Source organism: Anolis carolinensis, chromosome 4, assembly GCF_035594765.1.
Source record: "Anolis carolinensis isolate JA03-04 chromosome 4, rAnoCar3.1.pri, whole genome shotgun sequence".
NCBI lineage: Eukaryota > Metazoa > Chordata > Lepidosauria > Squamata > Dactyloidae > Anolis > Anolis carolinensis.
In genome coordinates this window covers 134,763,925-134,790,278 of record NC_085844.1, presented here as the reverse complement: position 1 = coordinate 134,790,278, position 26,354 = coordinate 134,763,925, and the positions used below count along the sequence as shown (strand labels likewise).

The 26,354-nt window shown below is 39.6% G+C and overlaps 1 protein-coding gene across 41 annotated transcripts in view; it reads left to right on the top strand.

The window, feature by feature from the left end:
* LOC100562425 (protocadherin gamma-B4) overlaps window positions 1-24,829 on the top strand; it is a 378,208-nt gene extending 353,379 nt beyond the window's left edge. For all 41 annotated transcript variants that reach the window (XM_062979486.1, XM_062979484.1, XM_062979472.1 and 38 more), the window contains exons 3-4: window positions 10,795-10,883; window positions 21,940-24,829. In XM_062979486.1, coding sequence (XP_062835556.1) covers window positions 10,795-10,883; window positions 21,940-22,193 — 343 coding nt within the window. In that variant the 3' untranslated portion in view covers window positions 22,194-24,829. The remainder of the gene's footprint in view (window positions 1-10,794; window positions 10,884-21,939) is intronic.
* Window positions 24,830-26,354: the final 1,525 nt, after the last annotated feature.

Genomic DNA, 26,354 nt, shown 5'->3' with positions numbered 1-26,354 from the left:
GGCTTTTTCAGTCTTAAAGAAAGGGCTGAAAAACTAGGCTTATACTCAAGTATATACAGTATATAGAATATGAAGCCCTTTGGCATGTGCTAAATGTCTCTTCCAGCATTTGAAATGTTTCACAATGTTTTCCCTCCTTTTGTGGTTGAAGTTAGACCCTCTAGCCTCTAAGCTTTCTTTAAACATACAAATACATGCTCCTGTTTATGCAGGCTAAAATTCCATTGGCCTTTTAGCTGCAGCATCATGTTGTTAGCTCATGTTTAACTTGTTGTCCACAAGGACTCCAAGGTCTTTTTCACACATACTTTTGTCGAGCCAGGTGTCCCCCATTCTGTATCTTTGCATTTCACTTTTTCTGCCTAAGTGAAGTATCTTGCATTTGTCCCTGTTGAACTTCATTTTGTTAGTTTTGGCCCACCTCTCTAATCTTTTAAGATCGTTTTGAATTCTGCTCCTGTTTTCTGGAGTATTAGCTCTCCCTCCCAATTTGGTGTCGTCTGCAAACTTGATGATCATGCCTTCAAGCCCTTTGTCTAAGGCATTAATAAAGATGTTGAACAGAACTGGGCCCAAGACAAAACCCTGCGGCACTCCAGTCGTCACTTCATGATGGATCTACTTATCTACTTGTTAGTCAGATAACTGTATATTCAGTAATAGATTTTCAAGTATTTTCTAGCGTTGCATTTGACAGTGCTTTGCTAGCCCACATAACCCCGGATCTTCCTACAGTGTTTTTCTTAGAGACTAAGGAACAAAATCACAGAGTGGGAGCTGATGTTTTCTCATTTTGACTAGGGAATGACGGTGTGCTGTATGGACACAAGAGCAGTAGCCTGCACCAGAACTGGTCCTTGTACTATTCCTTCTCTAGCTTTAGTGATTCAACTGATTACTCCTTTACAAAAAAAAATGTACAAAATAGAATATGTAGGTTATAGTAAAAAAACAGTAGCAAACTATGCCAATTGACATCATAGTTGAGAAGCTGCTTAGCAACAAGATATTCAACTCTTTTCCAGCAGAAGTAAATCCAAACAACTGAGGTTTCCCCATTTATGTCAGTGCATTGGTGAGAGAAAAAGGCTTCACCTGCTGTATGCCTTTTTGTTGCACACCTGTTAAACATTCAGAAAGCCTGCCAGAAAAAGTTGGCAAATGCAATTCATAATGCAGTAAATATTAAATGGGGCACTGAGTACTTGAGAAAAATCTGTTTGTGCCTATGCCAGAGACATAGTTAACATTGTTCTACTCTCAGGGAAGGACTAATAGTTTGAGTCTTGCTTGCTGTTTCTGCAATAAAGTAGTTAATCTTTCAAGCCAAGCCCTTTAGCTTTCCTTTAACACAAAATGAGCAAGTGATAAGAGTTTAGCTCCATACCATGTAAAGCTTCACACACTGGTTTTTGCAGATCACCCTTCTCTGAATGGCACAGAAGTAGGGCAGGCTTTTCTTTTTCTAGCCAGCTGGCACACCCATTCTGTAGTAGCCTTCAGCATTTTCTTCATTTTAGGGCAGATCAGTTCTTGCCATGATCCATGCTTTAATAACTTCATTCCACATTTTTACTCTTTGTCTGCTCAGTTCAGTAAAACCTGTAGTTGTACTCTATGCTGGGAGATGGGGGCAGCAGCTTGGTTATGTGGTTTGGAGCAGGCCTGCCTCCTCTCTGCTATCTTGGTTAGCTATCCTTTAGCCCTCACTCTCTGGATGGGATGGAAGGCCGGGGAGAAGGTTCAGTTTAGACTCACTACACTGAACTGCATCATATGGGTCTACATTAATGACATAATGCATTTTTGTTATAGGGTAATGTAAATGGGGCCTTAGTGGCAATTTTTGCAATTTTAGTTTCCAGTATGTTTATATCACCTTTTATTGTTGCCAACTGTTTTATTGCTCACTGCTATTTTGTGAGTTATTTTAGGTACAATACTCTCGGCATATATTAATTGGGGGCTGGGTGGAAATGATTTACCTATATAGAAATTAATGATGAACTCTGCAGAAATAACACAACTATGCTGCTTCAGCACTCAGGCCACTTCATTTCAGACAGTGGGCTTTTAATAGGTGAATAAAAGTAGAAACACTACATGGGAAGGCCTTTCTCATATAGAGAAAAAGTGGCTTCCTCTCTTCTTGAACAACTGTTAAAGGTACAGAAAGTTTTGCAAGGAAAAAAGTTGATAATCCTGGTTTTTCCCAATCCTCTGCAATCTGTCTGTAATATGAAGATGCTTCTCATCATCTATAAGTCAATATGGCAGTGGTAGTGTAATACCAGTGAGAAGGGTTGCTGGAAGTTCAGTAATGGCCCATTAGTTTCCATGGGCAAAGACTTTCAAATGTATAGTTGAACATAGGACATTGTTCTGGGGGAACCATCTGATGTAATGGTTTGAGCGTTGAACAAAACCTCCAGATAACCACAGAATCAGTTGACTAATCCTGGGCCAGCTGCATTCACTCAGCATTAGAAGAAGGCAATAGCAGACCTCCTCTGAATCAATCTTGCCTTTAAAAACCCCTATGATAGGCTCACAACAAGTTAGAGTTGATTTTTAGGCACATAACAACAAATTATTCTGAGGGTTCAATCATATAGTGTTACTATGTGGCTTTTCTGACTGTATTTTTATAAGTGGTGTTGGTATTAAAACATTGGGGTGGGGTATTTGAATTGGGTGTTTTGTTTTGATTTTCATAACTTACCATTAATTTGATACATACATAGCCAGTTTTCTTTCTTAAAGCAGAAACCATATTTTCTAGTGTTGTCCAGAGATTCATTCATTTTGATAGCCAGACTTACAGATCTTTGCTTTATTTCTTTTTTATATGCTGGTGAGGCAGACTTGTCTGCTGCCCCCTTTTCTCTCTCTTTTGCTATTTGCACATGCTCAGCAAGTGATTTTGGGGTCAGCTGCTACTTATCTTTCCTGTTTCAGGATCCGCTGAAGTGGAATCCTACATTTACCCCGATGAACCTTACATTGCTGAAAAAAAGAAACTTCTAGCTAGACAGGGGACAAGGAAGAACAGGTGGCTGAGTGGCCCTTAAATACCAGTATTGTAAAATGGAGTGTCTTTGTCAATGGTTTGAACTGAGGTATGGCTGTATTACAGTATTTGGAATTCTCAGCCAGATATCCTCCAGTGCAGGCTTGGGCAGCCAGTAGGCTGTTAGGAATTGTGGGAGCTGAAGTCCAAAACAGCTGGAGGGCCAAAGTTTGCCCATGCCTGCCCTGGTGACTTAGCAGACTGTACATCCCACCATTCTATAGGATCCAGCCATGACAGTAGAAGTGGAATTGAGACCTCTAATTGTGAGATGTGAAAAGGCCCCAATGTATATAAAGGCTTTTAAAAAACATGCCAGAAGTGACTTGAGGACATACTGCAAGTCGCTTCAGATGTGAGAGAATTGGCTGTCTACAGATATGTTGCCCAGGGGATGCCTGGATGTTTTACCATCCTCTTCACTACCTCTGCTGTTGTCTGTGAACTTTCTTTTTCCTCCTCCCCACACCACAATTGTCACCTTTTTGTACTGACAGTTATCTGATGGACAATAGTTGTTTTCCCTGCCTACTTCTAGTTATGTGCAGGCATCTTACATTTTATGTTTTGTTAGGCTACCCTCAGGCATGTAGCCGGGGGGAGGGGGGGGGCTTGAGGGGCTTCAATTCCCCTCCCCCTCCTGAAATTTTCAGGGTGGTCCGTGAGAAGGCCTTACATTTATTATTTAAACTGTTATGTTTATTCATATCATAATCTGATCACCATGCTCAATATAGCCTATATGCATGGGGGTATTGGGATAATGATACAAAAGGTTTGCTAGGGTAGATCCTCTCTCACTCAGATTCAGCCTCCCCCCAAACCAAAATCCTAGCCCCCCCCCCCCCCCCAAAAAAAAATCAAAATCCTGGCTACAGGCCTGGCTACCCTTGAATATAAACATTTTCAAGGAGTCTCACAATAAAAAGAAAACTGAACAATAAAAAATGTTCCCAACCAAAACAAAATTAATATACTGTATTCCCCATCTACTTCTCTCCTAAGGAGTCAGAAGGCTGTCTTCCTTTCACAATAATATAATCACCCTTCTATTCATATTATCCTCCTTCATGGCAGGACTTGCAACATGAAGAAAGTGCAGGAGGACAATAGTATTTCTGTACTACTTGCCTGTTTTCTTCAAACCCATGAGAGTAGAAGTCTCAGTGCTTGCAAATGCATTCATTTACTTCCCTCCCAGCTGGCAGGCTTCCTCCAAAACTGCTTTAAGCTTCCCAGTAATGCTAACCCAGTCCTTTCAAAGTCTGTAGCTGGTCACCATCTCCTGAGGATCTTTATGCTTTCCAGCTGGCCAATGAAGATACCTATCATAGCGAGGAATAAAAATATGTTTTTTCTAATAGACTCCCTTGGCTGGGGCTGCTTACTGATTCCTAACCCCCCTGATCCTCACTTTTATTGATTTGTAATATTTTGGAGGGAGGGGGGTTCAATTTACTTTAGAGAACATATGTGGTGGATTGGTACAGAGATGTAGTAGTTAGATAACCCACCAACTATTCAGTTTCATTTAACAAGTTGCCTGCCTTTCAGAGCTCTGTCCTGCTTTCAGGAAACAGCTATGTGGTAGCTCAAGAAAAATGCCATACATAGCAAATGCATCAGTTTCTGGACATATGGCTTATGAAATACTGGAAAACTGTAGAGAGGGGAATGATAAAGATTTTTGCCGGACATTAAGTCTAGTTGTGTCTGACTCTGGGGGTTTGTGCTCATCTCCACTTCTAAGCCGAAGAGCCGGCATTGTCCGTAGACACCTCTAAAGTCATGTGGCCAGCAAGACTGCATGGAGCACCTTTACCTTCCCTCTGGAGTGGTACTTATTGATCACTCACATTTGCATGTTTTTGAACTGCTAGGTTGGCAGAAGCTGGGGCTAACAGTGGGAGCTCACTCCCGCTCCCTGGATTTGAACCAGCAACCTTTTGGTCAACAAGTTCATCAGCTCAGCGGTTTAACCCACTGCACCACTGGGGGCTCCAAGGGGAATGATACTATCAGTTTAAAACTGACCCCTCCCCCACTACCCCTACTATACTGATTTAGGATGGCATGCAAGTAATTCTTGTTTGATTTTCTGCCATACACTATGTGAGGCCATTGGACCATTGGCACCAACACTTAACCATTCCAACTGGGAGCAAGCCTCCTGATGATGATGCTTAGATGCTGTTATCATTTTACCCATTGAACGAATAGGGAGCATTCCATAAGTGGGCATGCCCGTCCCACCATTGAGCTATTGCCCCACCCTTCTTATTTCAAATGACAAAAACAACAACTTAATGGGGCTAGCATATTCCATAAACACGCCGCCGTGTAGCTATGCACTAGTTTAATGGGAGAAGCATTTGCAATGCAGTCAATGTAGTACACTCTGAATGTGTTGCCATGGAAACTGCCAGTGTGCCGGAGGCAGGAGGGACCAGTCTTTGAAAGATGCTGAGCAGAGCTGCCTGCCTCTGCCAAATGGGGAAGCGTTTTTTTAAGAAAGCAGGCTTTCTGCTATTCAATTTATGTTCCTTTCCCCTCTTTCACAACACGTACATGAAAAGCAGATAGAAGGACAAAAAGACGATCTTTCATTTGGTGTATAGCAGGCTGCATTCACACACCCTATCGTATAATCTGTTTGGATTTATTTGATTTTGTATGCTAGCTAACCTATATGAATGTTACAGTTTTATGCAGAAAGCCATTTTGGGGTTCCCCTGAAATCAAAGGGGATAGAGAGAGCCTTTTCTCTTATGACTTGGATATCTTTCTCCAAGGAAATTGTGCTAAGGACACAGAGAAAGTGCTAACCAGGAGCTCTGTACCATTATCACACTATGATTTTACTTTAAGTGCCTCAAAGTCTTGAGATTTGTGGGCAATTTAAGTGGAATTATAGGTTAATCATAAAATCATGAGCTGGAAAAGGCCACAAGGGCCATCCAGTCCACCCCACCTTCTTTTGTCCAAGCTGAACATACCCAGCTCCCTAAGTTGTTTCTCATAGGGCTTGGCTTCCAAACCATTTTGGTCATCCTTCTCTGGACACCTTCCAGTTTGTCAATATCTCTTTTAAATTGTGGTGCCCATAATTAGATACAGTATTCCAGGTGAGGCCTGACCATAGAATAGAGGGGCACCATTATTTCTTTCGATCTCAACACTATACTCCTATTGATGCAGCCTAGAATCACGTTGGCTTTTTTAGCTGCTGCATCACATTGTTGACTTGTGTTCAGCTTGTGGTCTATTAAGACTCCTAGATCCCTTTCACGTGTACAGTTTTCAAGCCAGGTGTCACCCAGCCTATATGTGTGTTTCGTTTTTATTGCTGAAGTGTAGTAGTGCACATTTCTCTGTTGAAATTCATAGTATTTGTGTAGTGTGAAAGGCGTGCTATATCTTCCATGCCTTAACACATCTTGATTTCTTGTGCTACTCTCCTTGAAACACGTGCTTTGACTCCATGGCAGGGGGTTGGACTAGATGCCCCATGTGGTCCCTTCCAACTCTATGATTCTATGAAATCAACGTGTTGGGAGTCATATTTTTATAGACTGATTATTTGCTTTGCTTTTAGTTTAGTTTTATTTTTTATATAATCCATTCCTGGGGATCAGAACAAAAATGTCACACATCACACATATAGTATATTGTTGGTGTGTCTCTTCAAGTCATTTCTGAATTTGGAGACCCCAAAGCAAATTTATCATGGTTCTTGACACGGTTTGTTCAGAGGCAGTTTGTCTTTGCCTTACAAACTTTCACTTGGATGTGGAAGTCTATGGTGTTGTTGCTGTAACTTTACTCTTAACATCTGAATGGATTCAGGATAACAGAAGAAGGGTTTGTGTGTATTTTTAATCAGAAAATGAGTTCAGTATTGAGGTTTTTTAAAAAGGAATAGTTTAAAGATTCCTTATTTATTCTTGTAAAAATATATGGACTTAATTTCTTTCCTACATCTTAACTTGCATAGCCACAGTATTGCTAAAGACCCTGGGAGATTAAAATTCATGAGAAGATTTGCTTTGTTTCTTGGGCTTCAATCCCATAATATTTATAAGTCTCCCAAGGCGCTCTGTTTCTTATTTCTCAGTCTCTTTAAATTTTTGGCCTACTTCTTTGTTCCCTAGAACTGAATCTTATTACCTCTCCTGGATAGTGATACTGTGGAGTAGAAGCAGAACACACTGTTGATTTTCATATTGGGCTGTGATAAGTTCAAAGGCAATAGATCCTTATGTTTTAGTAGAGTGTAACTTTCCTATTGTGTATCATTCATAAACAGGAAGAGGAGAGATGGGAGAAGTATCCGGCAGAGATAGGGGAAGAATCCAGCAGCCCAGTTCTTAAATTTGGCAAGCAGTATAATTCAGATAATATACCAAACTCCCCCACCCCCTAAAAAGCAAGAATTAAAAATAATTAGGAGGACATGGTTGCAAAACATGTCAAATGAACCCATGTTTATGTTATTGGAAGGGACTGCACTCTTTTAAGTGATGAGGAATGCCAAGTACAGTAAGAAGTAATTAGTTAAAGACACATCGGCAAGCTCAGCTCAGGGGTGGCAATCTCATATGACAGTGTTCATTTCCCATCTCAGGCAGTAGCAGGGAAGAGACAGAAAACTAGGCATCCTTTCCTTCCCCTGACACCCCCCCCCCCCCCAATATATACTGGTAGAGTCACCATCATTGCTGGTGAAGGGAATTCCAGAGATCAGGGACAGAAACTGAAAAGGGCCTCTCTTGTATACCCTCCAACTGAGTTTGTGATGGTGCTGGGGATAAGAAAAGGGCCTCTTCTGATGATCTCAGAGCCTAAGCAGTCTCATACAAGGAGATACGATTTTCCAGATAGCCTGGACCTGAGCCACAGAGGACTTTGTAGATCATAATCAGCACTTTCTGCTATGCCTGGGGAAAAACTTAGAGCCCAGTGGAGATGTTTTAATAGAGGCATAGTATGGTCTCTGTAACATGCCTCAATTATGAGTCTAACAGTAGCTCTACATTTTTGAACATTTTAGAAAGAAGCCCCAAGTAAATGACCAAATAGGATCTAACTAAGGCATGTACCACCATGGACAGATTGACCATTTTCAAATCTCCCCAAACACTGAGAATTCAAGGCCAGGTTGTCTGGAATCACACACTTCCCCCATACATTTCTGATTTTTCTCTGCCTTTTTGTTGCAGCAAGTCATTTAACAAAATTAAGATACCCTTTTAAAAATTCTGTTCACAACAATGGTAGTTTGCTAGCATATGGAAGGAGACATTTCTTCAGGTTTAAATTGTAACTTACTAAACAAATTCAGAGAGGCAGTGAATGACTGAACCAAATAATTTCTTTGTCCAAGCATTTACTGCTCTGACTATGCAAATGTTTATTGTGTCTTTAGCAGAGAGCAGTTTGTGGGTGGGGTGGGACTGGATTGGATTGAAGTGTCCCCCCCCCCTTTGGGGGTGATTCCCCTCAAGTTGCTGCTCTGCTCTGCTTTTTTTCTATAACTATGGGCTGAGAGAAGCTGAACTGGCTGTTAGTAAAAGCTTACTAGTTTGTATACAGCAATGAGAGTTGGGGAGAAAAGTTCAGCAATGGAAAACACAATTTCAGTTGATAAAATATCTTTCACGCCAGTCATGACAACTATCATCTTCTCCATAAGGTGAAGGTAAAGGTTGGAATGGAGGGAAGGTGCCTCATCCAAAAATGGTGGTGGGCAGCACACATATACACAGGCACATACCATAGAAGAACATATAGATCTCTGTACAAAGTTGGTGGCAAAGTCTTCTGTTGCTCTAATCATAGCCTCATGTTTGGCTACCACACAACGTGTGTGTGTATTTTCTCCTCCTCCTGGAAGGAAATGTGTGCATGTACCTCCAGGTCCCCTGCTGACCTAAGGTGACTCCATCCTTTTATAGGGTATTCTTAGGTAAAGAATACTCAAAGATGTTTTTTGCCAGTTCTGTTTGAAATATAACCTTCAGCCCTTGTTATTTATTAGCAGCTTCCCAATGAAGTATTAAGCAGGGCTGGCCCTGCTTAGCTTCCAGAATCAGAAGAGGTCTAGTGCCTTTGGGGTATTTAGATCCAAGAAGGATCTAAACCAGTGGTTCTCAACCTGGGGTCTCCAGATGTTTTTGGCCTTCAACTCCCAGAAACCCTAACAGATGGTAAACTGGCTGGGATTTCTGGGAGTTGTAGGCCAAAAACATCTGGGGACCCCAGGTTGAGAACCACTAATCTAAACCAAGGGAACAGGTTGTCTAGGTCAGACTTTTGAATGCTCTTGTTATGGTATCTGTGTTAAGAAAAATACAGAAAACATTTTTCTATGGAGGAGGTATTTTTATTGCTTGATCATAGCATGTTTTCAGGTTGTGGTAGAGACTACACATTCCCATAATCCAATTATTCATGGCCATTTCCATAGTTGGATGTATAAACTCATTAGAATTTTTCCAAATAATCAAATTCATTGAATCTGGCCTTCAACAAAAGCACCACTTCCTTCCTGTTTCACTCTGCAGTAGCACATGTTGATTTGTTGTCCTTTTTCCATCTGCTTCCCTTGCCTTCCAACACACACACATTTTTCAATCCTCAGCAGACAGCACTCTTACAGACAAATCCACAGACCTGGAGTGAACTTTAGGAGAGTTGCTGAATGGAGAATGCATTAAATATTGAGTAATCTGAAAAGACTCAGACATCCATCAAATAAGACCTTCAAGATTTCATAGCAACTACATTAGGAATAGTATTGGTACACAATCTTTCCCAAGATCGCTTGATCTTAGCCAATCTCCAGCTGTTATTTTTTTTTAATGTTTTTCTGGAAATTTAGATTATATACATGGTTATCTGGTAGTAAGACTTAATTTTCACTAAGTATGCTTGACGATGTGTATTAGAAAGCAGCAAAAGGATATTAGAAATGGAACTTGCAACTACCCTTCTTGGAAGGACATGGATCTCTACTCTTCTTGGAAGGACATAGATCTTAATCTGAGTCATCTGCAAGTTTGATAAGCATGCCCTCTGTTCCATGATCCAAGTCATTGATAAAGATGATGAAAAGCACTGGACCTCTGGTAGTCCTAGCCAGCATAACCAGTGGTGAGGAACACTGGGTATTGTAGTCTGGCACTATCTGGAGAGCTGCAGAGATTCCACAATGCCTATAAATTCCAGTGTTTTGCAACAGCTTGAGCAAAGCAGAGATGCTCAAATGTTATTGTAGCATATGCTTTGCAGATGGACCCGAACCCACATGGCCAGCTGAATGTACTAAGAACACATCAGTAGAGCTCCAGTTCATAAAAGCTGATGCCACATTAAGTCTGTTTTAAGGGGCATGAGAGTCTTTGTTGTTTTAACTGTTGTGTACAGAGACAATATCAGCAGGCAACCTTTTTATCTTTTCTGAATAACAAAGTGTTCTACGCAGCTAGTCTGTTAAAGGAACAGGAACCTAGCAGTCCTTCACTGGGGGAGATTCCCAGCTAAAGTATACTCACTGAGAAATATTAATCCCTGAAAGAAGTAACTATCTTTTGAGCTTTATCTATTTTTAAAAAATATTGGGATAAACAATACTGCGTGTTTTGTGGAGAAGGACATTTCATTTTTAACAATGTCTTTGTTTATCTTTTTTGAAATATTTCATTTGTTTTATTTTTTTTCCTTAGGTCTCAGAATGGGGAGGAAAATGGAACTTGGCCAAACAACCAGTTTGATACAGAAATGCTTCAAGCCATGATTCTGGCATCAGCAAATGGTCAGTTTCCACCAACATTATATAACAATTGTATTTTTTTCAGCTATAACCCAACAAAACATATGTATTATAAAAGATCATAAAAGATTTGAGTAAAAGATTTGGATTATCTTTTTGTGCTTTTGAAATATCTGTGCCATTCTTTATTCTTTATCACAATATAAAATTGCATGGCAATAGGAAGCTTAGTTGGTTTGCAACATTTTGTAAATGTTTGTATTTTTTAATTTAAAATAGAAACTTGGTATTTTAGTGACTGAGTACATTACTTTGTGGAAAGTCAGATTCTTTTTACAGTACTGTATTTACTTTATACAGTTTGTCACCCAAAATGCCCTTATTAAGCCACCAAAGTAGACAATTGCTAGGGCTGATTTAGGACAGCAAGAGAGATTTTTGGAATTAAGTGTATTTAGATTTAGTTTTTAAAAGAGAAAGGAAAGAAAGTGGAAATTCAGTGCTGTTTGAAATACATATTCGTAAAAATAGCCTTAGGAGTCCCATATGCTTATCTTAATCTCTCAAAAACTCCAGATCCAATTTCCTCACTACAAATAAAAGGACATTCTTTATCCTAGTGCATCAACTAAAATTAATCTCCAATTAATGCAAATGTTGTCTAGCTTCTCTTTACTTCTGTTTTCCACCGATGCACGTTTCACCTAAGGATAGGGACTCAACCAGATAACAGCTATTTTTAAAACGTGGGATCAAACATTGTATGATTCTTTATTTCATCTGCCCCCAAGTCAGAGCTATATGAAACCTGAGACTTAGTTAGAACATCTGTCTTAATACTGGGCAGATGGTAGCATTTTATCACTGAAGGCAGACTCCATGCATGCATCCACCCATCCCTTTATTTATACCCTGCCTTTCCCCCCAAAGCAAGAATTCAAGGCAGCTTCCATGATTACATGACTATGAGCCTGACTTTTGGAGAGATCAAAGGCGTCCATACTTATGTGACATTTTGGTTGACCTATGAAAGTGTTGACTAATATGTGTTTTGGGGCTTTAAAAATTGAGAAGAGAAATACTCAGAGTAAAAGTTCTCTCCCACACAAAGTTTTAATCTCATCTCAGTACAACTATGTACTGGGTGGACCTGACAGCTTGCAGCAAGTAACATCTCGTTTGACTCTAAACATGCTTACTAGAGTTACATCCTATTAAATTCCTTGGGATCTCATAAGTAAATGCATTTGGGATTGTGCTATGCATCACATTGATGGAAACAAATCAGCTTATTTCCAGGCACTCCAGTTTAACGGGTTTATGACTCAAGATGTCATTAATTGATCTATGAATACAGCCTGCCTTTTTGCATACTTGAAGTTCTGCCATATTCACTGAAATGTTCCTGTCATAAGAAAACTATGGACTTGTGTGAAGTATAACTGAGATGTTCTTCCCTTGTTTTCCACTTGAACAGGTGCTCTAGGTTTTAATTACTTATTTATTTAATTATTTATAACACACCTGCCAGAATGAAAGCACAAAGTGCTCGCTAATTCACCCTTATCCAGTATAAAGAGGTGATTTGGCAGCTCCTCTTTCTGTAGGCAAGTCTAGGCACAGCCAAGTAGGAGTCACCAGTTGAGGTAGATCAAGAGAGAACTCTGGCCATGTCTCTTTTTGGTGAACAGGTTCAAGGATCTGTTACCTATTTGTTGACCTCAACAGGAAAAAGCACATGAGCTAGATTGTGAGAAGGAAGGCAGGAAGCCCTTGCATTGAATGCAGACTGCCTCTTTCTACCATAGAAAATCATGGTTGATTGACAAAATGTAGTTGACTTCAGAAAAACTAAGAAGCTATGAAAGAAAAATTGCTGCAGGCAGTGGGGAAGAGACAGCCTGCACATGTTTAAAGGATTCAGTGTCTGCTATTTGTGGAAACTCTGTCACAAGCCATATAATGGGCTTAATTCAGAACTGAGCACAAGCAAGTGCTCAGATGTTCATTATTTTTAATGCCAATTTAAGCAGGCTTTTTTCATTCTTTTGCTAAATGCAAAATACAAGCATGGGAGTATTTTTGTGCACTCATGCAATATAGCATTAATATATGCTCTGGTAGTTCACCCAAATGTTGACTGATATATACTCTTAATTATCCCAGTTACCAGGTCCCTGCCCTTTGCAAACCATTATTCTGAGATTTTCTTGGGTTTATAGAAGATGGAGATTTTTAAAAATTATATGTTAGTTTACACATATATTCACTGGAGTTGCCAGTTGAGGGTTTAGCTTTCTCTGCAAAGAATGTAGAGATGAATTCCATTTCAGGAGACCTGTGACTATCAAAATAATAAGTGCTGTGACATACGAAATTATAACAATTATTCTTCAGTATCTATATCCAGTTCCATTATGAAATAAACAGTTTGTTTTGTTTTGAAGAAATGTGCATTTTGAACATTTTGAAGAAATGTTGGTTCACTGGTACTACCAGTGAAATGTAATAATGAGTGAGTTTGTGGGAGAGATGGAATGGGAAACATTCAGACAGCAGTCCCCTTGTATGAAAATAATGTCTGATCAAGCTCACGTTAGCTTTCAAAGAAAATGACAGTGAGTATCATTGCCAATTAAAATATAACTAGCTGTATGCCTCCAGTGGCACAGTGTGTTAAAGCACTGAGCTGCTGAACTTGATGTCCAAAAGGTCACAGGTTCAAATCTCGGGAGTGGAGTAAGCGCCCGCTGTTAGTTAGCTCCAGCTTCTGACAACCTAGCAGTTCAAAAACATGCAAATGTGAGTAGATCAATAGGTGCTGGTCTGGCGGGAAGGTAACGGTGCTCCATGCAGTCATGCCGGCCACATGACCTTGGAGGTGTCTACGGACAATGCCGGCTCTTCGGCTTAGAAATGGAGGTGAGCACCAACCTCCAGAGTCGGATATGACTGGACTTAATGCAGGGAGCCCCGGTGACGAAGTGCGTTAAAGCACTGAGCTGGAGACCAAAAGGTCCTAGGTTCAAACCCTGGGAGCGGCGGGAGCGCCCGCTGTTAGCTCCAGCTCCTGCCAACCTAGCAGTTCGAAAACATGCCAGTGTGAGTAGATCAATAGGTACCACTCCGGCGGGAAGGTAACGGTGCTCCATGCAGTCATGCCGGCCACATGACCTTGGAGGTGTCTACGGACAACGCTGGCTCTTCGGCTTAGAAATGGAGATGAGCACCAACTCCCAGAGTCAGACATGGCTGGACTTAACGTCAGGGGAAACCTTTACCTTCACCTAATATCAGGGAAACCTTTACCTTTTTTAGCTGTATGCAAGCAGTTATAGAAGTATGGTAAGTCTTTATTCTTAAAAAATATATATTTTCAGATTATTCTTCAAAAATCATGAAATTCTGTTGAAAAAATTCAGTTTCTATACACCTCATTTTGCTGGCCAAAAAGAGGAAAGTTGTTCATATTTCTTCAAATAGAACTTGTCACTTGACCTTGGAGCTAGTTTTCTATATCCAAAGAAGTTTTGGGAGGAGAACATTCAAACACAAAGAAACAATGGGTGTTCTCACATAAGAAATATGATTCACATGATTTTGTATTTTTGAAATATTGTACAGTGCATTTTTCCCAATGCTGGCACCTATTAGTGTGACCTCAAAACTGTTTTGCACTTAACAGAGACTAATCTAATTGAATCTGCCTAACACCTCTAGCACTCCATCTGGAGAACTAAAGAGCTTGTTTGCTATTTCTGTGACATTTTAGATAGCCCTGATAAAGGTATTACCCTACTGTGGCTTTGGAATTACTTCTGCTTTATATGAGTGGCTTCCAATTGGTGTCCCTTCACTGACAGAAGGCATTTACCAGCTTAAATGGGGAAGGGGGTCATTTTGCCATTTCCACCTCCTCAAGCTCCTGATCCCATTCTGTTCTCAAGAATCTGGGGGCATTTTCGAACAGTGTGTGAGGGGGTAGTAAAGAGGGCTGCAAGGTATGAGGAAATCACCAAAAAAATTTCCCCACTCTATTCTTTTGAGAGGCGTCTTGCCATCTGTGGAGGGTTACCAATTAGATGCCATCTGGTGTATGTGGCACCTTTTCAGTACCATCTGTATCAATGCTGCTGCTGCTTCCTCCTTTTCTTCATTTTGATGCTACTGCTATACTTGGGTTTAGAGAAAGATAAAAAACTTGAAATTTAGGAAGCGTGATCACTTTAGGGGTCTTTTTAAGTTCCCTTTCAATCATTGTGCAGAATCCCAGGATCTCCTAAATTACTGGTTGCTTCTTGAAAGAACAGCCCCTGCCTAACTATGAAAACTGTCAGTGTGTTACACCCACTCATATGCATGAATGGGTGTCTGTAAGGATTATGATATTTTGAGGCATTCCCTGTTATCTTCATAGTTTGCCATAATTTCAGTGCCCTATTTATAGATATTTTTCAGCACCCTAAATGTCTCCCCATGTATGTCCCTGGCGATAACATTCCTATTGTGATGAAGGCTGGAACTAGAATATGTATATTTCTGAAAGATCATTTCATGTGCATTCAGATAGTATGTACAATATATCATAACCATACAGTCATCTTCTGTTTGTACAACAGCATGTTTCTGTAACCATTTTGGAAGGTAGTAACTATCAGTGGACACAGAAGTGGGGAAAACGAGATAATAAGCATTTTGTGGAACCTCTCAGTGATCAGTTGGAGTCCATGAGGCAGATGTAATTATTCCAGAATCAGGTATATCTCACTTGGTTCCTATGATTTGATGGACAATGCATTTCTGTGACTATGCGGAAAGAATAGTTAATACATTCTGATGGCAAGTCAATTGTGTTCTTTTTACTAAGCCTTTATCTCCAGCCATTAACATTGTTATGATGTATCCTTATGGCCAAGGAGCTTTCTGAGAAATGGCAGTGATGATGATCTTATTATGCACAGGCTTTGAAAAGCCTAGGAACTTCTTCAGTGAATTTTAAAACCCAGTGCTTTTGAAACATCAAAGAGAAATCCTAGAGCACTGTCTCCTATGGCAGACACAGATAGGGAAGTACTGAGCAGTTCAGAATTAAAGCACCCATGGAAAATTAGAAATCCTAAGGGGCTTAGTGCTACAACCCTGAATGAATATTTCAGAGATCTCTTTTCTGTTAAAGAAAAGGGATTTAAAGAGGATCTAAGCTGATGAGGCAAGATTGCATGGGGTGGGCTTGGGGAGGAAATGTCGCTTCCGTGACCATACGAGGCACGCATTCCAGGATAAAACCGGACTGGAGGAATGTCCTCATGTAGATTTTTAGACACCACCTGTCTGCAGGCCCCAGCAGTGGACTGCATTGTTAAATAAAGGGCTATGCCTTTGCAGTGGTCAAAGCTTCCACAACAGGCACTGGCTCCAGAATGCCTTGGATAAGCCCATAAATATTCAAGACCTAAGGATGTGTCCTCTTTAGGAGAGAAGCAGAGTTTATTTATATTTTCCTGTTCCAAGATTTGTTTTCCTATTACCCATAGGAGGTAGTAGACAAACATTCATTTCAACCGACAAAGAGAAAGTATTGCAAAAAGTTCACAATTACTTGAGGGGAACAGAGGACTGCCGAAACCTTCCTGCCAGGCTTATTATTAGTAGTATTTCATGTATAGATGTCACCTTTCCCCAAAAACTGGAACTGACAACTTACAAAAAGTAAAACAATACAAGTAAAAGCAGATGCAGAGATATAGGTAAAACATAGAAAGGTTATTAATTATATGGACTTGGTGGCTCATAACACCCCTTCTGATTCTCTGGTGCACCCTAGAATTAAAAACTCTTTCATTTCAATGAAATCCAAACAGAACAGCACAGTATTGAATACCTTTGTAGTTAATGCCTAAACCTTGTTAATATCTAAAAAAAAAAAAACTTACTGACAAAAGGGCAACTTACTGTACATAAAGCTCCCACTTCATAATTTACTTTCACTGATATCTCAAAAATTTTTAATACCTGTACACAATGTATGTATTTGGTAATCACTCAACATGGAGTAATTATTTCTTTACACTTAAAAAATAAAGAGTATATGTTGCTGCTCTGTAAATATAAACATCTCTCTGGACAACAAAGGATGGGTATGATTAGTGTTGCTGTGCTGATGGATTAAAAACCATGCAAGATCAAGTACCCAATATTGTTGTGGCACTTGATGGTATTTCTCACTGGCAAAATCTGCACAGGAAAATGATCAGAGCCCATCTCTCTACCTGGCATGCCACAAGGCCAGTAACGCTTTACACAGGTAGCCCGGCTGGCTACATCCCTTCATTCTCATTGTAGTCCAGAAGTGGGTTGGTAGGTCACTAAGCAGGGATGATGCTGTGGAGAAGACAGATTGTCCTGTCCTAGTTAATTCTCTGTTTAAATGGTATGATGATAAAATCCATGCTTAGCCGCTACGGGCTGGACAAAATGTCTCTACTCAAGCTGAAATCAAAATGCTTAAGTACAGCACACAAATCACATTCCTTGTCCGTATCCTCCTTGCTGGAATGTTGCCACCCACTTCATTACATTTCTGGTTTCTTTACTACTATTTCTGTTCAGTCGAAGGCAGGCTCCAGAAGGGAGCTCAACACAAAGAGGTCCATGGAGGGAGCTCCACAGATAATTTCATTTAACAACCAAAAAATGCTTCAGGCCACAGATGGCCCTCCTATAATTAGCAGAAGCAACTGGTGTATCTTTTTATAAAATGTAGACATATTGTAATGTATTAAGAAGGGAGTATTTATCGAAAACAGTTAAAAATGGAGAAGTTCAGTCTATAGTCACTTGTACTCAATTAGAAAAAAAATCAACACTGTATGGCACACCCAATCCAACATTAAGAAAATATAAGTCTTTTCCAGTTAAATGGGCAAACTAAACACATTTCCCCCATTGAAATCTATGTTGTATAAATTTCTTAACTTTCGTTAATACTGTATTATAGATTAAAGCTTTCCAAACTGTGTGTTACTACAATTGGTGTATTGTGTCCATATCTCTTCTAAGGAGTTGGTTTAACTTTGTTTGCCAGTAAAACTGAATTACTGTGTTGCAAAACGATGCAGGTCTAAAATGTATGTCACCAACATGAAATGTTTGGAAAATTTTGTTATAGGTGTTTCTCAACTGTAAATTTGCAGTTACCTGCCTTACAGGCTGGTCTTTGGGACCATTCGAAGAAAAGTACTGTGAATGACTCAGTAAAGAAAGATGTGTTTTTCTAAGATGCATTGTCATAAGGCCATAAAAAATGAAACATGTAAAACATAGAAAACTTTATTTATATAATCAGTGTAAATTACCTTTTAAAAAGGACTAAGCATATGTCAACACATGTCTCCCAACTCAGCAAGCTACAGCAGGTGTGGGATTCTTTGCACCTTTGGTCCAACAGTCATTAGTAATTGCTAGAATTTACTATGCTTCACTGTTTGTATCTGAAAGAGTACAAAGTAATGGTTTTTACTTGACAAACAAAAGCCCTCCTGTCTTCCATTTTTCCTTGTTGGAGGCATTCCCAGTAACCCAGAGAAGGTTGGCACAGGTACAAGGTTCTGTGAGTTCATTGTTCAAATCATGGTAATCAAGTCTTGAAACATTTTCAGCCACCAAAATTGATTTCAGAAATTTGTGTCTGCTTTAAATTCGTGTCACTATAGTTTTAATTTGTGCATGGTTGCATTGCAAATTATGAAGCTCTGTTGCCAAAAGCTCATGGTCGCTCATGGCATATCTCTTCACACAAAAGACTGAGTTTTCATAACATTCTGCTTAGATGAAGGTTTGTAGATAAGGAAAGTTAAAACACATTTGGGAAAGGAATGGGAAAAGTGCTTCCTTATAAAATGTGAGATTTATGCTTGTCTGGTTTTCTGTATTTGGGGAAGAGTACTGTATTTTTAAAATTCTTAATATAGTCAGCTCAACATAAACCCCAAGCATTAAACCAAAACACAAAACAGAAATAAAATTCTGATCCAAGAATTTCTCCTTTGTTCTATTAATCTAAAGCACCCAGCTATCTCCCAGTTATTCAGTCCAATGAACATTCTTCTGCTGGAAGAGACAGATCTGATGTGTTTGAAAGCTGAATCTAGCATGTGTCACGCAGCTAGGATTGTTACTTTAAATTATGTCAGCTGGAACTGGAAAGGAGTAGAATCTCTCCTGCTTTAAAATGCTGAAAGCTACACTGCACAGAGTTGTCTCCATTGTATGTGATGTCTCAAAGCTAACTGAGTATTAGTAGAAACCTGGCTAACGGGAGAAAGCCTGTATGATCAAAGCTGACCAAATCTTTCTGTATCTTTGAACACACACACAAAACCCCAAATGACTTTGTCTAAGTACTTGTCCAGCCCAAGATTCTGAGTTAGATGATGTGGCTCACTTCATATCCCATTAAAATAAGCATGATAAACCCCAAAGTCTTATTTTGTTGTAAAGCAGGAAGTTCACATTGTCAGCAGGTCAGAAGCTGAGGATTTGAACATTATCTTTAAAATCCTTCCTGCCTACTTGGATTTTGTTTTTGCATTTTATCTTGTGTGTCAAGTTGCCTGCCTGCTTACAGTGACCCCCATACATTTTATACTGTTTTCATTAAATATTCAAAGGTGGTAGTTGTTAGGAGTCTCCCATTCAAGAACTAATCAGGGCTAGCCCTGCTTAGCTTCTAATATCTGACAAGATCTAGCAACATTAGCGTATTAGTATACACAGTACTGGCTGTTTGAAAGGTTAGTACCTTATTTGCTATAAGTTGTGATCTAAAATAACAACAGTACGGCGGGGGATAAGATCTAGGGTGAGGGCTCAAAACAGGAGAGAGTGAACCATCTTACAGACAGCTTGGAGATGGAAAAATCTGCACACTTTGACCCTTACAAGAGTACTAATGCCCTCTTTATTCCTTTCATAAGCCTTCTACTAATATGCAGTGATGAGAAGAGAACGCAAAAATGGTCACTGGTGGACTTTCTTTGCTCTGATAAACGAATATGGAGATTATGAATCTCGTATGGTTTGCTATTGTTTGTGAAAGATTGTTCAGATTATGTATTCCTGCATGGCAGGGGGCTGGACTACATGGCCATGGTAGTCTCCTCCAACTCTGTGGTTCTGTGATTTAGATTTAGTATTGTTTGTGAATGAGAAAGCTAGAGAAATAGGGAATTGATCAGAGAAAGGTTAATACCTCATTGTTGACTGTTTTCCTGTTTCACATGCCAGTTTAAGTGGGAACACTTATATTTTGCAAGATTGTATTTGCAAGATTGTATTTGCAAGATTGTATTTGCAAGATTGTTTGCATTTGTAATTAAAAACTAATGGTTGCACATCAGCTAGCTGGCTAAGGATATTTTGTAAGCAGCCAGTATCTAGTGGTGTCATTCTGCTTGGATTCGTTGTTATGTCATCCTGGGGGAAAGCGGAATCCAGTGCAGTTCTCAGTTGCACATTTGGTTATATGAAATCATTTGATGTGATCAAAAGACTATGAAGAGGCAGCTGTCTACCTTGCTTTTTCTGTTATGATACAGATTATTTCATATTCTTCAAAACTGCAACAGAAAATGAGAGAAGGCATAGGTCACAGAACATATCAGAGGTGGTGGTATAAAAAACTGCTTCCTATTTTCTCCACACTCTGAAACTGCTGGAGTCCTTCATACCAGGGAACCAAGGGGACCTTCCCTGGCAAAGGCATCTATGGAAAACCGGATTCAGAAAATTCCCCTTAGCTTTACTAAAGGCACATCTGGATGTGATTGAGTATATTTATATACACAGAGAGAGAGTTTACAATAAAATGCAACTACTAGTAATAGTGGGGGAGTTCTACTTTCACAATAGCAGTCAAACTAGGTACATTTTTATATTTTGGGGGGAAAAGCTGCTGCATATACAGAAATGGCTTGTGTGATCAATTTAGAAGAATGTGTTTTCAGAAACCACAATGCTAGTTTGTTACACCTATCTGCTACTCTATAAATCAACTTTGCATCTCTACCATACCTTCCAGCTGATTAATCCTCAGTTTTTCCTGATTCCTGATTAATCCTCGGTTTTTCCACTTTTTCAGAAGTAGTTTGCACTGTTAAATTCATCAGGGGAAAGAGAAGAAGCAGAAACTTGCCCTTCCCTGCAGGCTCAGGCAAAAGCAAACTGCTATAGTATCTCATCGGTTGTGTGTCCTTCCACATTAATAATTTCCACCATCTTGATCACATTCTGGTGCTGCTTGGCCATATATTTCCCAAGTTTCATCCTTGACATGTTGCAGGATACACTGTCCATGGTTGGGGGTAAAAAGCAAAATGGAGAACATTTTGTGCCCTCAGGAATTGGAAGTGTCTGGTGTTTTGGTATGGTTGGTTGGTTTCTGTAGGGCACTCAACCAAATCCATGTCATATTTAAAGCAAGGATCAGAAATTCAAGTTTTTATATATACAGTAGAGTCTCACTTATCCAAGCTAAACGGGCCGGCAGAAGCTTGGATAAGTGAATATGTTGGATAATAAGGAGGGATTAAGGAAAAGCCTATTAAACATCAAATTAGGATATGATTTTACAAATTAAGCACCAAAACATCATGTTATACAACAAATTTGACAGAAAAAGTAGTTCAATACGCAGTAATGTTATGTTGTAATTACTGTATTTACGAATTTAGCACCAAAATATCACGATATATTGAAAACATTAACTACAAAAATGGCTTGGATAATCCAGAGGCTTGGATAAGCGAGGCTTGGATAAGTGAGACTCTACTGTATATTTAAAAATTAATATAGGTAGGATTCAGCAAACACTGTTATGACTTTATTCATCTAATTTATTTATTGCATTCATCATTTATAACTTTAGATCTAAATATCAGTAAGTTAGGAAATATTTTGTTAGGGCTTTACTCATCTAACTTATTTGTCTCGTTTATCATTTATCACTTTAGATCCTAAATGTAACTGATGTGTTAAGACTTTACTCATCAAACTTACTTGTCTCTGCTCTCCCTTCCATCCCCCTCTTATGCTGGTGCAGAAGCTGCCGCCGCTGCTGCTGCCAACCCTGATGGAAATTCCACCTTAGGAGGAGGAGCCGTGGCCGGGACCATGGGCCTGAGCACTAGGTATGGTCCGCAGTTCACCCTGCAGCACGTTCCTGACTACCGGCAGAATGTCTACATCCCTGGAAGCACAGCCACCCTCTCAAATGCCGCAGGCAAACGTGATGGGAAACCTGCAGCTTCTGGAGGTGGAAACAAGAAGAAGTCAGGGAAGAAAGAGAAGAAGTAGAGCCCACAGGACAACACCTCTGCCATCTGACATCTTAAAGGGCAGACTCTCCCAGCACTCCCCCCAATTCATACCCTAGGATCAAGGATGAATGAATGTGTATTTGTGGTTAGAAAAAACAAAACAAAAAACAAGCGTGGAAGATAGTGAATGTAAAATGTTGTCATCAGAGCTATGAGTAATTCTCCTACTGTTACTCATGATGTAAAAGTATCAAACAAAAGGAAAGCCCTGTGGATAATGATGAATATAGCTAATGCTCTCTTGAGGGTAATCTAATACACAAAAGTGTCAGAGCTTTGAAACATTTTATTGGTAGTTGTTTTGCTCCAGGGTAATCTGCACAGCCAACAAGGTTTAGGGTAAAGAATTCTTCTAAATTAGGGGTAGGGTGTATTTTTATTCTTATTTTTCATGTTAATACTATTCTCGCTTTTCCAAATTTTGATGAAATTTCATGGGAAGAAAGAAATCAAACTGAATGGAATCCTTGTTATGAAATTGATAGGGAGTGCTTTTGTTCCTGCTTTGTTTCAAAAGAAACATGTGTTTATTCTGCATTATTACAAGGGAATGAGATTCAGCTGCATTGCAAACATTTTATTTTTTGGGTTTTAATCAATGACAGCCAGAAAAATAAAATTGAAATGATGATGCCAGAGAGTCAGGGCACACAAACGCATTGCGATAGGAGCCCTCCTAAGGGTGCATATTAGCAAAGTGGAGAACGTTACTCTAAGTGATTTGCAGTGGCCTCAAAGAGACATCTCATCTACACTTTGATCCGTAAATATTTATGTGTACAATATTTGTTTTCTGAAATAAGTTTTAAAAAGTTGAAGTCACTTGCTTGTGAGCATAGTGCGCTGCTGCTCGTCTAAGCACTGAAATCTTTCTCTTAGTTCTACAGGCAGATCTCTTTGTTAGGTGAATGGGCTCTGGTGGCCTTGTAGGTAGAGAAATTTTGAAAACGGAATGCTTCACATTTTTCCGCACATCAAGCTGCATGCAAAACACTCACTTCATGCCTACAGTAGGACCGCCATCTCCACCAAAGCTAGAGTAGAGAAGTCATTGCATGCCATAAACAGCATGATGTAAATATGCTGTCAAGTGCCCACATCCTGGTGGAACATGAGCATTGTCTGTCTGTAAGTAGAGTTCAGTAACAAGATGCATTGGGGAAGAGCAGTAGGAAAGTTGCATATTCTTTATGTCTGTGCAGCACACCAAGAAATATGCTTGGTTTGCTGGCCTTCACAAATTGATATTAACTCAAGAACCATTGAGTTAAAGAAACTAAGGGACCAGACCCAGATAAGGAACTAAAACTGGATATAGACCTTGGACTGCCAAGCCAGTGACTCTGTCCCTGAGGTAAAGTTCTGAACACAGTAGAAATGACTAAGCATTGGTATACTGAAAGTCCCTGGGACCCCATTACCCCTATCTGGATATGAATCCACGAGTTTGTTTTCTATTTTAAAAAACCCTTTACTGTGCTTTGAAATTACTTGTTTTAGGGGTTTAACTGCATTATTTCATAGTCTAGTATTGACAGGATGTACAGCTTTCTTACTTGGTGCCATTCTGCAACTTATGCTCCTGTCCCCTCCATCATTTAAGCACAGACAGGAAGGGAGTTGCAGTGTTTTCTTGGCACTCCTGGTTGCCTTTCTGTGGGTTACCTCCACTTTCAGCTGACTTCCTGTATCACAGTAGCTGAACCACAAAGGTGGTATATTTTCAACATAGAGGGTTAACCACTAGCCCAGGAAGGTTAAGTTTTCTTAGACCTTAATAAGCAGCTTGCCTGATGTGGTCAAGCCTTTTTTTTGGCCAAACCAGGTTATATGTCTGACGCTTTCCAAAAAGCTGCAGTCACTGGCTGTTTAATTATTACTTGCTAGAGCATTTTGCTGACTATTTCTAGAAAGCAGGACCTGTCTGCAGGGAAAAAACCACATCTGTCTACATATGATTTTGTACTGATCCCAGTCACCCACTCACCACCCCTTGTGTTTGGTGACAGCACTAGAAACAGTTTACATAGCTATTTGAAACAGCATATGATCTGCTGGGAAGTTCTCCTGCACCAGCCTTGTTGAGATTGAACAGAGCCGTGCAAGAGCAAGATCGTCCTGTTGTGCACCCCATTTATTTCAGTGGGACTTCCACAGGTGAACTTCTCACTGGATTGTGCCTAAGGCTTATTATGTACTGAAGTAGTTATTATGTGACCCTTTCTTAAAGTACTGTAGATGCATTTTAGTCATTCCCTTTTTCCTTTTAATCAGCAAGCTGAAAGTAGTGTAGTGGTGCTGCAAACCTAGTGATGTGTAGGTTTCTTTCTCTTTTTAAAAATCTTAGTAATTGAGTTGTGGACATCAGTATTTTTTATTCCTTTGTATCTTCTTTCTGTGTGCTCTTTGTGCTTTTAAATGTATGTGAATGGAAACACTTACTTGTCCTTTCAATGTGTCTAATATTGAACTATACTTATATATTATATATATGCTTATATCCTTCTTATATCCATATAGACTGACGTTGATGTGTTACACGCAAGTTTTATACTCTAATATTTATATTGCTCTTTTTTTTCTTTGGGAAAAATAATAAAAAATCTTCTGATACATTGTGAAAATTGTTACTGGAGAAACTAGACATGATGTTTGGATTGCTGAATGGAAAATTCGTGTATTCAGTGCTGGAAACAGATTCCTCCCCCATCCTCCAGAGAAGCAAGGAAGACAAAGCATGCGTACATGCTAACTATGTGTTCCTTTAAAGCATTGACAACGCATTGTATACTCATGCCAGTAGCCCATCTGTTAAAACAGTTTTGGCAGGGTTTCCTAGTGTTTCATAATCCTGAAAACCTATTTAGCAGAGGTTAGAATGTGAGGGACAATCGTGAAAAAAATGAGCCAATTTCCAGATGACTGGCATCACTCTGTTCCTTAGCAGGTAGAGAGAAGAGATCGATAATTTATCCATGATACCAATTGAAGATATACCGTATGCAGGACAGGAGAGCTTGTGTGCTTATTTTATACTCCCATCTGGGAACAGGACCCATTGAATTCTCTGCTTTTGGGACTGGATCTCTTTTACATTTGTGATCTGCATAGCACTGGAATTTACCTATCATACTGCTGTCTCCTGCCGCCACCTATTTCAATAGCCCTCAAACAAGCCAATCTTCAGTGACTTACTTAAATAATGTATGGGTTTGGTTTCACAGGGTAGTTATAAAGGATAGGAAACTGAGTCACCAATACTTCTCCCATTTCCTTCTTTTTTATTTTCTAAACAGACATTATTGAAGGCAGAGCTTCTCCAGATGCAATATTTTCCTCCTTCCCGCAGTACCAGACTAAAACTGTTTCCTGAGGAATAAGAGAAAAACACTCTGCACATGTCCATGTACACTTCCTAGATAGTACAGAATGCAATCTTGGTGTGTTAATTTCCCAAACATATTGTTACCGTTCCTCATTTTACTGTAGTCCTAATTCCCCTAGACAGCCCATCCTTCAATGCACCTGTATGAAATTACAGATATAAATGTTTCTGTCTAAAACACTTCCCACTAATAATGGAAGATTCCATGCCCTGTTCTGAAATCAGTGCAGAGTGAATTACTTCGCTTTTTTTTAAAAAGTACTATTATCATATTTATTTCTATACTGCTTTTTTCTCTTAAAGAGACTCACTGCAGCGAACAGTGGTAAATGCAATACAATATACAATTTTAAACCTAAAGACTATAAACATTAAAATAAAATTAAACCTAGAAGTAACTAAAAATGAATTAAAACCATTAAAATTAATCCAAAATAGACAAAATGCCACACAACACCCCTAGACCCGATCTTTAAAAAATCCTTCTTTAAAAGCTGGTTGAAAAGAAGGGTCTTAGCCTGCCGCCATAGGGACAGGGAGGGGGCCATTCTGGCTTCTAGAGACAATGGGTGGCCATTGAAAATGCCTTCTCTCATGTTCCCACCACCTTAGCTTGCGATGGAGGTGGGACTGTTAGAAGGGCTTCTAATTGATGATACTAGGAGTTACTGTCTGCCAAATAACCTGGACCCAAGCCATATATGATTTCATAGGTCAAAACTAGCACTTTGAATTGTGTCCAGAAACACTGGC